Source organism: Salvia hispanica, chromosome 3, assembly GCF_023119035.1.
Source record: "Salvia hispanica cultivar TCC Black 2014 chromosome 3, UniMelb_Shisp_WGS_1.0, whole genome shotgun sequence".
In the NCBI taxonomy this organism is placed as follows: Eukaryota; Viridiplantae; Streptophyta; class Magnoliopsida; order Lamiales; family Lamiaceae; genus Salvia; species Salvia hispanica.
In genome coordinates, this window is record NC_062967.1 from 28256518 (window position 1) to 28272195 (window position 15678).

Genomic DNA, 15678 nt, shown 5'->3' on the forward strand with positions numbered 1-15678 from the left:
ATTCAATATTTAGTGGTTGTATTGATTCTATCACAGATTTTTCAACTATATGCTAATCTTTGCAATTTGTATTAATTTAGTCCATTATTTTCAGATAATTGTTTCTAAAAATAAAATATTTAATATATTTCCACACAAAATTTATCTTTGTGGGTGAAAAGTATCAAATTTGTGACAAGTCGCCATCGGGGCCATATTACACAATTATAAAAAGCCAAATTATGTTTATTTTTTATACGTTTATATACCAAGACACAAGACAATTTGGAAAAAAAAATTATCTTTTTTCTTTATCCCTTTTAGCCAACATAGGTGAATAATTCGTACAAATTTGGAGACCACATAAAAATGTGCATGTTCCATAGTGATTGTGACAAAAGCAATTTTGGAGTCCACTTGTTTAAATAATGTATTGTTGATAAGCCCAATTATTTATTTTGGTGGGACTCCCATACGCGGCGACAGCCTATTTGTGGAGCAAGAACCATTGTGAAAGCGATTGGTGGATTTTTGTACTATTTTATCATAATGTTTTGTAATAATAATAATTCCACGGACAATAGAAGAGGCTCTAAAGTTGAAATATTGGAGGGATGCGATGAGAGCATAAATGAAAATGTTGAGAAAAATGTCAAACTTCCATGAAGGGTAAAAGTGTCATTTCCTGTTGACGGATATTTACTGTCAAACGAAGGCTCGATGAATCAAATAAGAGATTTACGATTGGTGTAAAAAGGATATGCGAGGTAGGATTATTTTAGAAAACTTTACTCATGTAGCAAAGGTGATTGTTCTGGAGTTAATATCTGTTCCAATACATAAAGAATGAGCCATTCACCAATTCGATATCATGAACGCTTTCTTATACGACGAGTTGAATAAGGAATTATATATGAGGCATCATTGAATTTTGGAAGTAGAGAGATATGTGGATCGAGGAGGAACAAATTAAGTCGTTTTAACATAATTGTACTAAACACGTCGAGGCAAATATATAACTTATCAAATGAAGATAGATTTTGACATGCTTTGTTTGATCTGAAGGTCTATCAGCAAATAACGACCAAATCAGTGAACTCTGAAAGTTTTTAATTTTTTTGTGACAAGTATCGATAACAATTGCATCAACTTAACCCAAATGAGTTGGGGAATTGGAACAAATGTACTCCCTCCGTTCCATAGTAATGGATGCGTTTCTTTTCGGCACGGAGATTAAGAAAAATTGTGTTTGGTGAGTTAAGTAAAGGGAGAATAAAGTGGAAAATGAAAAATGTAGAGAGATGAAGAAAGAAAAAAAGTAAGAGAAAGTGAAGTAGGTGTGAAAAAATGTGTTGACTTTTACTAAAAAGGGAAATGACTTTATTACTATGGAACGTACAAAAATAACAAAATGACTCTATTACTATGAAATAGATGGAGTAAGAAATTGAGAAAAATCAAGGTCGATGATGATACAATTCAGTCTTCATTGCAAGAACTCAATACAATACTATCATGTTTCGAGTTTCGATCTAATTTTAACATCTCTCTCTGAAAACATGATGCATCATATTTTTTCTTTCCATCCTTCTGCACATCTTAATTTACCAAAATAAAAATTTAGCCTTAAACGAAAAGGCAAATTCCAAATAATAAAAACTCAAATACTACTACATTTAACATGGATCTTATATTGGGCCAAATAAATTTTGGTGGGCTAGGGCCCAATGAAAAGTTTCAAAGAAATTTAGTTCTAGATTTTTAGTTACATAAAAAGGAAGAACCATTGGATGCCGAAAATAAAAAGAAGTGTTAAATTTTCACAATTTATATGCTACAATCAAAAATTTTATATGATTAAAAATAATCCTATGATCTCGATTCTATTCATAACTGAATTGATTAAAGTAACATAAAGTTGTAGTAACTATTTTTCTCATATATAGGACCCCTTTTACTTTTAACGTTACACTGAAATCATGAAACACATTACTTTCATGAGTTTCTTATATAGTTCTAGTAAATTAATTAGATCTTTCTCATATACTTTTATATGATGTAATAAATTACGAAATAATATACTTATAAAAAAAGAATATAATTGACAATTTTATGAAAGTGGAGGTGGGGTAGCCAATAAAAATGTAGACAGAAGAAATTAAAGTTTCATAAGGTTGGGACACACTGTTTATTTCCTCCAAAGCAACTCTCCTCAAGATTGGCCTTTTCCCCCCTTTTTATGTGCTATTTCAATTTTCTATACAAACTATTACTACTAGTTTATGAAAATATACTTATTTATTGCATGAGAAAAGCAACACCAGTGTTTGTTCCTTTGTACATAATTGCATGGAACCATATTTCAAGTAAAAGATAAGAGCACCTCTTTAAAAAATAAAATATGTAATATTAAAGACAAAATGAAACGTTTTGTATCTTTTTGTGTTAAGCCACATGACATGGACTTGCCAATATCCATAACAAAGAAGTTTTTTACTAAGAGAACAAAAATGCTAAAAACTATCAATATGTGATTAGTCCAATCTCAGCTACATCAGTTGCGAATCAGCATCGACAAAAAACAAACAGAGTCTAATAACAAGTATATAAAGAAAATAAACGATGGGATCATAAAAGCCGCACACAAAGCAGACAAGGGATCGAGAACAACAAGGAATGATATTAAGAAAGAAGAATAAGCTAAAGAATATATACATTCAAATAGATTCACATACAAATCTAGTTCATAATTCCATTACAATTCTCGAAAATGTAATTTTTTTATTTTTTTTAGATCAGTTGGACTAGTCTTTCATCAAACTGGATCAAATTTGAAGCCTAAGTATACTAATGTGTTAGTCATTTTTGTTGTTTTCGAATATGATGATGTGTTAGTCAAGTTTCAGTTTAAAATGAAAACCAACTCTTATACTATGATAGAAGTTCGTAGGTTTTCATCTTAAAACTCAAAGGTAATAACCAAGAGATTCATTTAGCAATTTCAGTTAACACTTAAAGGTGATAACCAAGAGAGTCACGTAGCAATTTCAATTATCACTTTACATTGATGTATAACATTTGTTTGTTTCAGGTGTCCATAGTCAAAAAATGAATATTGTCCCAAAATAAATATCCAATTTCACTGTTTCATAATAAAATACCCCGAATTACCGTTTTGTCCTTGCCTCAAGCAAAAAAATTACTTAATGCAATAACTAAGAGTAAATTAAGGACTAAATTATCCACTCTCTTGATTTACAACTTTAGCTACTTATTCAAACAATTCTTCTATCAAAAGTGCATATTCACTGTTCCAAAAGTTCTCAAACCATTTGAAACACATTAACATAGTAATGGAACATTACATATGCTCCAATTTTCTTTACTATATAATAATGTGGGAATTTCTAACATGGATGACGTGGCAAATAAGACCAGATTTCTCCATGCAGCAACCACAAAAAGAAGCTTAAAGACTAAGTAATAAATAAAACACCAACCTCTCGAAACCCTAAAAAGCAATCAACAATACCAAACTCGACAGTGAAAACAATTTAGTAACATAGCTTTATTTCCATGAAAATCACTGTATCTATTCTATATCTATCTATATATATACAAGCATAAAGCTCCCTGCTTTATTTTTAGCTCCTATATTCTCATTCTTCATTTCTCTCTCCTCTCTTTTCTTTCTCAAGCAAGCTTCTAGTTGATGTGATTCTCCACTTACAAAAGAGAAGAAGCCATGGTTTTTTCTTCAGTTCCTCCTTATCTTGATCCTAACAATTGGCATCAGGTTAGGGTTTCTTTCTTTGTTACTATTAATTTCATTATTTTCCATGAGATCATAAGGCAATAAAGCAGGAATTTCAAAAGATAAATATTCCCATCCCCTTTTCTTGATTTTTTTCAATTTAATTTTTCGTAACTTGTTTGTTACATCTTTAATTTTGTTTTTCATTATCTTTCCCTTTCTTTTTTGCAGCCACAAAATCATCATATAATTGGGAGCAGCGGTGGAAGCCACCATCTGCTCCCAGGGCAGGAGGCTGGTGCGCAGCAGCCTCCTGCTGCCGGGCAGGGGCCGATCCGGCCCGGCACGATGTCGGAGCGGGCGCGCATCGCGAATGTGCCGATGCCGGATTCGTCCCTGAAGTGCCCGCGCTGCGAGTCGACCAACACCAAGTTCTGCTACTTCAACAACTACAGCCTCTCGCAGCCGCGGCACTTCTGCAAGACGTGCCGCCGCTACTGGACCCGCGGCGGCGCGCTGCGGAACGTCCCCGTCGGGGGCGGCTGCCGCCGCAACAAGCGGACCAAGTCCAAGTCCTCCCCGGCCGCCAGCGGCGACCGCCAGGCCGCCGCCACGTCGACCTCCGCGAGCACCGTCTCGACCGGCGGCGCCGCGGCCGGGATGCTGCCGCAGTTCCAGCCTCTCCGGTTCATGTCGCCGCTGAGTCAACTCACCGACAACTTCAGCGGCGACATGGGCTTGACTTACCCGCCGCCCGGGACCCACGAGATGGGGTTCCACGGCGGCGGGGTGATGGCTTCGCTGCTGTCGAGCGTCGAGCCGTGGCGGATGCAGCAAGTCCAGCAGTTTCCCTTTTTCGGGGGTTTGGAGGCCTCGCAGCCGGGGAACTACCAATTCCCCGGCAGCGAGGCCGGGTTTCTGAGTCACGAAGCGAGCCGGCCGAAGTTTTCGAGCTCGCTTCTGACTCAGCTGGCGTCGGTGAAAATGGAGGAAAACCCTAATCTGTCGAGGCAATTGATGGGAGGAATTGGGGGAAATGAGCAATGGAATTCCAACACGAATTGGACAGAGCTTTCCAATTTCAGTTCTTCTTCAACGAGCACTCCATTGTAATCAATGATCTCGAACATGGAAAAAAGCCCTAGAAATTGGTAGGTTTTATTTTATTTTTGGGTTTTTTTGGAGCATTAATTAGCTTAATATTTCTACTTGATATGTACTTGCTGAGATTAATGTTTAGATGAATGTGTGATTTCTTGTAGTTTTTTCTTTCTTAGAAATGGAGATGGTTTTCCATTGAATTAATGGGTGACTGAAGTAAAACACGCGCGCGCGCACTCATTCATCGATCAAGCAAAATGTAATTTTGTAACATCTTTACTCGGTTACTGAATAATCGAATAAGTGATGTCACTGAAAGACGTTTTTACTATTTTTATAAGATGTGACTTTAGGGGTAGTAATTTTTCCCCCTTATCTTCTTGTTTCCAAACTTTATAGCGTACAACAAAGGATTTTATTTTAATTTAGATTTTATAAATCACATTTGATTGAAATGTAGGGTAAAATTACAATTTAGGAAGTATTTTCAGATATAGAGTTCCTTTTTTCATTAATGGAGTGCACACTTTCCAGATTGGCAAGCTATTAGTACAAATGTGTGTAAAAATGTAAAAATATTTGATGGATGATAATGTAATTAATTACTTATTAAGACAATCAAGCTATTTTTTCTAAGTGAGCTCATTGATTAAGTGCTTGTAGAGATTATGGGGAGAATGTATTATTTATATGTATTTTGAATATATCTTCCATATGTGGATTGTTAACAAATTCATTCATCAATATTGTGTGGCAATATTGTTCATTGTTCTATCAAAACTATAGTCTAAAGAACTTAAAAAAAGAATACTACGATTAATTGGTTTGAAAGTCACAAAACTAAAAGGCATTGTTTGAGAAGCAAACATGTTTTAATAGAATAAAAATATATTACTATGATTTTTTGGTGCTCACTATTAACCAATGATTTTTTAAAGATTAGTATAGGAAGATTAAAATGTATGTATACATTTATGTAGAATCTAACTATTGCCATAATTTAGTTAGTAAACATTGTAACTTAATTACCTCATTTAATCTTTAAACAAATTTGAACTAGTGTATTATTAGAATAAACGCAAATATATCACGAATATAAAAGGCGAAACATAAGGACTTGTTCACTCAATTCGGTACAATGTGTATAAATCCGGTGGCGATGACAATCTACAGATTTTCACTATATAATTTTCGGACCTAAGATAGGTAAAACAAATATATATAGGCAAAAATAATGAACTCTAGTTCTAGCTCAGATAATATTTTTATTAAATTAAATATAATTGAACATCAGCCCATAAATTCACCATAGTCGAAGATTAATATTTAGTTTCCTTTGAGACTTCATAGTCAACAAAGCATTAAACAACATCTAATAATATTTCTTGAAAACAAAAGCTCAAACTTCAATGCCTTGAAACCCAATTATTACCTAAGGATTACATCGTACCCTAAAAAACCTAGAAAAATCCAAACTATTCACTTTTGACCAAATTTCTGAAATTTCTCATCAGAAAATCTACCTAGAATTTAGTTGTGCTCACTCTCCCTAGGAAACTTCTCACTCAGATAATGTCGAAATAATGTTTTGTTTAAATAATTACTATGACCCTTTTGGCTTTAACAATCAATACTTACATATACATACATTTATGCATAACGTGATCAAATTTTTACAATGATTTCCCAATAATATTTTGCCAAGAATGTGTTTGATGTTTTGTATTTTTCTACAAAATCGGACAAGATTCTTAAAAGACCATGCGCACTCAATTCCACACATATATCATTCTCTCCTTCCATTTCCAAAACCCCAAAAAAGCATTCAATGTCCCAAAACCCCATAAAAGCTTCTAAAGCTTTAAGAGAGAGAGAGTCACATAAAGAGTTGAATGGTCGAGTGAGAGATCATGAAGACAACAAGTCGAAGGAATTTCTTGTTAAATTTTTTCTTATTTATGGGAAAATTCACAAAAGAAATCCTTAATGTTTGGTCAAATTCTCTGCTACTTTGAAAACCAGCCAGAAAAATTAGGAAGTTCGGATTTGTTTTCAATGATCACATGTTGAAAAATTATGACCATCTATGTGTAATATATATAGTGTTAACATTGTTTTGTAGACGGCATTGTTTAATTCTTCGATATGATTTCACCAAAAAGTTTTACCATTGGATAACTAATAACAAATTCGAACTTCACATATAGTTCTAGTTGATTTTCAAAGTTGTGGGATAGACCAGAATTTGACCAAAATTCATGACCTTTCCGGCAATTTAACCTATGTTTATTTTCATTTTTAACATAGAAAATTTGGGTGGTTGATTTTCTAAGTTGTGGGATAGATTAGAATTTGACCAAACTTATGTTTTTTCGACAATTTGATTACCCTTTATTTATTTTCATTTTCACATAAACACTTTTTGGTACGCGTGAAACACTCTCTGTATCTATCATGTGTGAGTGTGTGTTTTGGTCTTAGGTACTGAAAATGCAAGGCACTGTCAGTTTCCTTTGTGAATAATAGAGTCATGCTTCTGACAATAGAAATATGTTCTATCATATGCTTCTTTTGTTACCTAATCTTATTTTAACTTTTTTATTTACGAAAAAGTTCGCCAAATGTCAAATTAGATAAGTGAAATTTACCAAAAGAGATGAAGCATTAGTAGATAATGTTTTTTTTGCTTTTACTCCTTGAGTGTGTGTGGCATATCTTGCTTGAAACTATCCCTTATCTATATGATGGGTATATTTTTGTAATGACAGAATAGTGGGAAGATGCAACTTTTGAATTAATTAAACTTTATGCAATTTAATTAAGCATCATAGTAATAAGGGAAAAAAATTCTTCTTACTACTATTGAATATTCAAACTAATTCATCGGAATATTGTAGTAAGTATACAATATTCTAACAATAAAAGTCGTATGAAAATATGACTAAGCATTTATTCCTCCCAATATTATTTAATTATAACCACAGTAGTGAGAAAACAGGAACTTGCTTAATGTGAATTCCATTCGAAAAGTCTTTTTCTGAAGAATTACGTTATTCCAATGTATATTCTGTTATTAGAAAATATAGTTATCATTTTATAAGCATATATTCATGGTTGACTTGTGACTTGAAAATTTTTTGTTTGAGTCTTTTCAAATCAACTTTATCTTTTGATACAAAATAATTGCTAAGAACAAAATATCTGCGAACAACAATAAAAGATGACAAAACCACTGTAAAATATATATAAAAAATTATATCCGAAATTACTACACAAAAAAAAATATCAATCGAACAAAAGAAAATAGAAAAAAATTGACGTAAAGGGCAACACACATCCTAACGTTCACCATCAACTTCATCCGCGAAAGAGATGTGTATAGGCATATCCAGAATTTTAAATTTAGGCGCGATAAATAATCATGATAACCTGGAGTTTCGAATACATACTGATCATATTGTTATTCTTATATTATTATGTTTTGTTTTCGGAATATAGTTGTATCTCTTGTTTCTATGTTCACCACTGCACACAAATGATAATATTTGTTGAATGCAAAATGATAGCATACAATTATTTTGAATAGTGTTTTTACTTTTTGAAATTATTGTATGATCATATTATTGTTTCTAGATTATTACACATGCTATTCATGACACGAGACACTAAGAAATTATATATACTATAATGAAATCTAAAAGAGCAAATTCATGATGAAATCCAAAATCATGCATCAATCTAACACAATTAAGATAAAATTTCTTTACCATAGAGACAAGGAATCTTTGGAATTTCACTTTTTGTAAGAATCAAAGCTGCCTACCAACAACGAATAAAGTCACTATTCTCAAAATAAAGCTCTCTATCTCTCTCACAGCATATACATACAGACACACATGCATATATTCAGAGATAATCATGCAGATTTGATTATTTGTCGGTTAGCTGTCATAATTATTGAATGACTAACATTGATTAGATTAAAGCTAGGCTGCTGTTATATGTCCGGCCATAAAACACTTTATTTTTTATTAATTTTAATAAATAAGTAAGTGATAATTATTGATTTAATATTGGATAAATTATTGAAAATCCATGAAGTCTTGATCAAATTATAGTCTCTCCACAGTTTTATAAATTGGAAAAATCATGAAGTTTGAAATATTTGTAATTATCTAGTGAAATTTTTTATGAACTTGCATCTGGAATGACAGAGAAGAAAGCATACATGCGTGGCAGTGAGTTGAACGTGTCATTTATTCATAGTACAAAATAACAACATCATCGTTTAATAAAAAATATCAGCAATATATTTATTACACATAGGTGATCGAATTTTTTCGTTGTGCGATTGTTGCTAATAAATCCAAACTTCATAATTTTTCCATTAAAATTTACAAGACATGCCAGAATTCGACAAATTTCATAATTTTTCAGTCAAAATTCTTTTATGAAAAGTATAATATCATAATAAAAAGTACTGGTATTAAGTGATTAAATATTTTATTAAATCATCAATGAATGAATCGATTTTTATTAGAATCATTAATTTATTCAATTATGTCTTGATCCAAGATTGTGTCACGCACATTAATTTACGTAAACAAAGTATTTAATTATGCGAAAGCTACTAATTAATTATTACTATTAACAGAGATTTGATACTCCATTTGTTAGGCTCGGAAATCCAAGCCAGATCTTGCTAGTTAGGGAAAATTTTCCACAAACAAAATAACATAATTGTAGTATAGTATCATAGCATAATTAAGCATAAATTCTCACACACACTGTGGGTACTGTATGTGGCAGAAGGCATGCAGCTTTATCTTTTATAAACGTTCTTCTGAATAATGCATCTAAACTATAGTACTAAGTTCATCACATAGTTTGAATATATTTAAATCATAGTATAGTATTACAAAATTCTAAATAAGTATTGTAAATCGTACTCCCAACTCTGTTTTTTTTATTTTTGATAAAATGTCCACCCTTCTTTATAATTTATTCTCACATATATCCTTATTTAATTTACAAAAGAAAAAAAATACATATATAAAGCATAAACTTGCATATTTGCAAGTGAAAAATGCATATAACAATACATAAATATGTCTATCACCGAACATTAATTATTTTGTAGCATTATCCATCATGATTGTGCCATTTGTTTGGTAGGAACTAGGAAGTGAGTAGACGAATATGTGTCTCCCCCAATTGCTGTTATACATTACTATAAAAAATTATGGACCACATATACTTTTTATTATTTTGGGCTCATTAAATTGACTATACACAAAAAGTGTATGCAGGTTTGGGCTGAAATTTGGGCCATTACCATCTTGCTTTATAGAAATTTGACCCAAAATTATTTGCCAAAAATCAATTTTACCTTCTTGGAATTTCAGTTTATTTCGCTTCTTTTGTTAGGGAAAATCATTTATCACAGTTTCTTTTATTATTTCTCATTTCTAGGACCAAGAAGACCTCAAAGTATTAGTGGGAAAAGTCCAAAATATTTTGTAAATATAAAATAATTTATAAATATTCACTTTTTACATAAAAAAAAGCTCCAAGTCAACCACCTGGCGAACTAAGGTTCGACACAACAAAAACATGAAGACCACTAACAAGTGACAACCTAAAACCAGCACCAACCACAACAACAAAACGAAACCTCAACTAAGTCACATACAACAACATTCAAGCATATACTAATTACTACAACAACAACCAACCTGTTCCAACAAATTAGCATTGTAAAAGTGACAATCAAGAATTATTGAGACAGAGATTACTCAATTACTCCTACAAAGGTTATATATAAACTTATACGGAGTACTATATTTAACGTTATTTGTCGAAGAGAGAGTTACTATAGTGTACTACATGTAAGCTAAGATGTCACAAATGTACAATTAAAGAAACAGAGAATAGTTTTAAATATTTTAAATATAAATTGTTAGAATAACATCACAAAAATGTTGAGATGGCCGAGTTGGTCTAAGGCGCCAGATTAAGGTTCTGGTCCGAAAGGGCGTGGGTTCAAATCCCACTCTCAACACCCATTTTTATATTTTTTATTTTAATACTCAATGGAATAATAAAAGTTCGAATCTATATAGTTTGAAAAAAGCATCAAAATGAGTAATAATATTACAACTTTTGCATTTTTAACTATTCTTTTATCACTTACTCCCCTTTTTCTTTTCTTTTTTTCTACTTTAGCATCAAATGTAAATTAATAAAATATAAAATCTCATATTCAAGCCTCTAATTTGGACATTTTTATCTACACTTACTCCATTCATCAAGTTTCCATTATATAAATCACATGTAGATTCATATAAAACATAAAGATATCCGTATATGGATGTCAATTTAGTCCGAAACTAAATGATTTATTTATCCTATATAGATTTGCTTTTATAATCCAAATATCCAATATTATATCCAGACTACTTGGGCAGTTGGGCTTATTACCTGAGCAGGTTGATGGTCAATTGGGCTGAAAGATTATTTGTTTTATAAAAACAAATTGATAATTAAATCTATAGTAGCATAAATTTTACTACTACAATATATGTTTACAAAAGCATTTGTAATATCAAAATATTCTTTTTATGAGATTAGCATTAATAAAATAAATTGACACATGGTTTAAACATTTTCAATATTTTTTCCAATAGCGTTTGAACATTAAAGTTGTTTCTTCATTGGTTTCAACAATTGCCAACGTATTAATAACTCGTGGTTAAACCGAAATAGGATCGCAAGTTACAATTTTCGAACCAAAACCGTCTCCCAAGAGCTAAACCAAACCTAGAGTTCCTTTCCACCAATCAGATTGCACAACTTTTAGAATTGTTGTTTTGGCCCAAAGCCAGAAAAACCATTGATATTTGAAAAAATTTCACTAAAAATTGGGGAATTCGGGAAAACACGCCATTGCTTATGCCGGGCTGGTTAAGGTATCAATTTGTTTTTGAACCTGAACAGAAATTGGCAGTTCTTGAACCGGAACTGGATACAAGAGAACCACATGACTTTTTAACGCATATCTGTCAGTTTTATTACGGTTTACACAGGATCGTACTGATAAAGAAGGAAAAGGAAAAGGAAAAGGAAAAGGAAAAGGAAAAGGAAAAAGCTGTTAAACTAATCATTCATCACTCATCTTCAACCTTAAATAGTTAATGTAGTAACAAATTTATTCTTTAACAAATCTGAAACCTCCATTTATAGCAAAAAACAGAAGTTTGTAGAATAAGAGATCTACTGTATCTAGGTAGTTGTCAATATGGTATCATAGAATCTTACAACCTTCAATTCATCTAAAAGTCAAATTAAGCTTGAAAAAATGTTCAATAAATCAACTATTTATAGTAATTTCAGACAACATAGATTATGTAGTATTACACATTACTCATTCAAGCAAGTAACAAGCTGACAAAGGAAACGATGTTTGAAATTGAGAAAATATAGGTCATAATTGAATTGAACTTAACAAATCAATAAATCTTGAAAGCTATGTTCTTACAACAAATCTATACTATAAACAGATAAAGACTTTGTTTTCCTAACAATAATATCTGCAAAAGATTTCCATATTGGTTCTCACTGCCTAATTATTTTGTAAAAAACATTAAATACCGGTATTTACCCGACCGACTACGGCTGCTGCTGATCGCGCGACATCGCTCCGAGCAGCTTTTCCTTGGTTAGCCGCTCTGGTGCATCTGATTTGACGACAAAGGTATGGAACACTTTCTCGCTCCCGGAGGCAAATTTTGCGTCTACTATGGTCGCCCGAGCATCCTTGATTGCTCGAACGAAACTCGACACGGGGTGAGCATCGAGCTGACAGCTCACCTTCAGCGTTACTTCGCCTACGCCAGCTTGGATGTCGATGCTAGGGGGTGGCCTTTCCGTATTTGGCTGAGTTTCCGCCTCTCCCGACACCCTCCCGTTGGAAGATTCCAAGCCCTTGAGCTTGTTCTGAAGCTCGGTTATGTAAGCAATCGCATCTCCCAAGAGGGAAGCTTTGTCCATCTTGGAAATATTCGGAACCACCGCTCTCAGCGCGTAGAAACGCTGGTTCAGCTTCTCGCGTCGCTGCCTCTCCGCCTCCACGTGATTGAGGGGCTCCTCCCTCCCGTTGGCGGGCTTCCGGCCACGCTTCCTTGGCCTGTTGTCTTCTGATACCAGCATGCTCTCTTCGATACACGGAACTTCAATGTCAGAGTGCTCTGCCTCTGTGCTCTGTGGTCGCGAATTCGCGCCAAAATCAATCTGCATTTGCGCTGGTTTCCGGTTCTGCCCGTTCAACCCGTTCAACGGATGTTTTACTTGCCTTGGAGGATTATAAACCTCCACCGGGGTTGCAGGCTTAGCGTTCGCGTACTGTCTCCACACCAAACCGTTCCCGTTCCCATTAATCGTCCCATATTCAACCTTCCTAACATCGCCATTCCCCTTCAATTCCACACGACCAGAGCATAAATCTTGCCCGAAAACCTTAGGAACCACTTGCTCGACTACAAAACCCTTGGACCTCTCATTCACCGCAACTTTCTTGGACTTAAAAATCCCCGACAACGAAGAGAAAGACGACCTAACGGCCCTCAACACCTCCACATTCTCCGGAACACACCTAACTGAGCCCAACTCCACCACACCAATATCCGTCGGAACCAACACAACGGTCTGCACCCCCGCATTCCTCGCCAAAAATGAGCGAACGCAATAATCCACGGGCGACTTAAACGCATCGCTCAACCACAAATGCTCCCCCGAGCTAAAACACCTCCCCGGCCCCCCTTCCCCTCGACTAAACGAAAAATACATCGACGCCAAGAAGAACATCTCGGCATCCGTCACCCTATCCAACCCAAACGCGTAGCTCTCGTCCTCGCTCCCCCCGAACGAGATATGCAGCTTCTGCAGCACCCGCTTCCGCATCCGCTGCTGGCACTCGTCCTCCTGCCGGAGCCTGAGGAACCGAGTAACATCGGAATCCTCCTCCTCGTCCCGGGGCTCCCGACAGCACCCGTCCCCCCACCCCAACACTAAATCCCCAATTTTTGACCTAGAAATTTGCCAGAAAATTGCGTAATTCCAACTGAAATTGGACAAATTGGGATGTTCTACAAGATCTGAGAGCTTATTCTGCAAATTCTCATCATTGCTAATCGACATTAAAGAGCATTCCGCAGAAACCTTGTTTGAAATCAAGTAATCGAATGCTTTGCTACCTAAAACGGCAGAAGCCATAGCCCTATCTTCGTCGGTCCACCTAACACCGGCCATACTAGATTCTCTCCTCATCAAACACACCAAATCAAAGGAAAACACCAAATTTCTATCTAAAATAATTCAGCAAGATTAAATCTTTTGCTCAGATCTCAAAAATTAACATGCAAAACTAAAGAATCGATGAATAATGGAAGGGATTGGAGGAATTTACTTACCGATTTTGGGGGGTTTTGCGGTTTAGTAAATTGAGAGAGATGGGAAAAGAATAGTTTGAATAAATTAAGTGAGAAAGGGAGAAGAAAGAAGGTTATTCGGAAATGAAATTTTGGTTATTTTATTTAATTATTTAAATTGTTTTTGCTCGTGACCTTTTTTGGCCTACCTCTGCATGTGTATTACTTTTTGTTCAAGTTAGATATATTGGTAATATTAATTTGGTGATAAATTCGATTATTTGTTGATTTTTGGAGTGATTTCAAAATTTAGTGATGTGATTAGAGAATCGGAGGGTGGGAAGCGGGACACGTGGCGGGGAGAGTGGGACACGTGTGGAAAGTGGGAATCATGATTCTCACACGTTTCACGTTAGGCCAGAAAGGCTCTCATGTCAACGAACGTGAAAGGCACGTGACACGATGGGAGTTTCGAGTGTAAGAAGCACGTGAGCCGCATTTAGTTACGTTTTTCCATGCTTTTAATCTTGTTTAGTTGCTTTAACGTGTAGGTTGTGTGTGGAAGGAGGTTTTTCTTTATTTGGTAAAGTAAAATGCTCGGACCAAAAGAATTGCATACTTTAATAATAAATACAAACAATAAAATATAAAATAAACGCTAATGTAAATTTTAAAAGTAATAAATTTCATTTAGACAATAAAAATTCATAACACCTCGACATCAAGAAAGCATCAAAAGAAGGAAAGTCACACCTATAATTAACATCGAAATAATTATCCTAGTCGGAGTCTCATTGTTTTCGCATTTGATATACGGATTTAGTTCAAAATTGACAAAATAACATAGCTATAAAAAATTTATTACAGCATTATTAGTAGAAAATGAGAGATGCTCCATTAGATTTAGAAATTGATCAAAAGTAGGGTAAAATTAAAATAGAAAAATAGGAGTTATAATTATGAACAATAATAATTTTATACTCTTGCTATCCTATCTTATTTAGAGCATTTCTTTTCGATATAGTATTAAGAAATAAGTATTTAGAGAATAAGTGTAGAGAGAACAAAGGGAATTAATCAAAATATAGAATTAGAGAATAATTTTATTATTAAAAAAGGAAACTGCTCAATTATATACCGTCGGACGATTAAAAATGAATACGATTGTACTATCATAGATAAAGGTACATTATTATATAAAAACTATACTATTATATACAAAGAGAAAGTAGTAATTGGAATCTAATAACCACTATTTTATTTTATATTAAAATATACTTTCATATTAAATCTCCTATCGAAATTCACTTTGAAGGTGATGGAGAGAATATCAATATATAAGCATACGTTTAGTGTTCCCGTGACCCTTATTCATAATTGCGAAAAATTTAATACTCCTAAATCGGAGAAGATGAAGAT

General features: G+C 33.9%; 2 protein-coding genes and 1 non-coding gene across 4 annotated transcripts; 2 read left to right on the forward strand and 1 right to left on the reverse strand.

The window, feature by feature from the left end:
- Positions 1–3619: 3619 nt before the first annotated feature.
- On the forward strand, positions 3620–5209 carry LOC125211177 (dof zinc finger protein DOF2.4-like). 2 transcript variants are annotated; one of them, XM_048110883.1, is made up of 3 exons: positions 3620–3775; positions 3965–4884; positions 5011–5209. In XM_048110883.1, exons 1-2 carry the CDS (start codon positions 3725–3727, stop codon positions 4844–4846), a joined length of 933 nt encoding a protein of 310 aa, XP_047966840.1. In that variant the 5' UTR covers positions 3620–3724; the 3' UTR covers positions 4847–4884; positions 5011–5209. The 2 variants fall into 2 exon arrangements, with proteins under 2 accessions (XP_047966840.1, XP_047966838.1); XM_048110881.1 differs by having other exon boundaries at positions 3965–5034.
- A 5605-nt stretch (positions 5210–10814) lies between these two features.
- Positions 10815–10895, forward strand: TRNAL-AAG. Its single transcript has one exon. It is a non-coding gene; the product is annotated as a tRNA-Leu (tRNA).
- A 1383-nt stretch (positions 10896–12278) lies between these two features.
- Positions 12279–14397, reverse strand: LOC125216165 (transcription factor MTB1-like). Its single transcript, XM_048117806.1, has one exon. The coding sequence runs from the start codon at positions 14156–14158 to the stop codon at positions 12503–12505; it is 1656 nt and encodes a 551-aa protein (XP_047973763.1). The 5' UTR covers positions 14159–14397; the 3' UTR covers positions 12279–12502.
- Positions 14398–15678: the final 1281 nt, after the last annotated feature.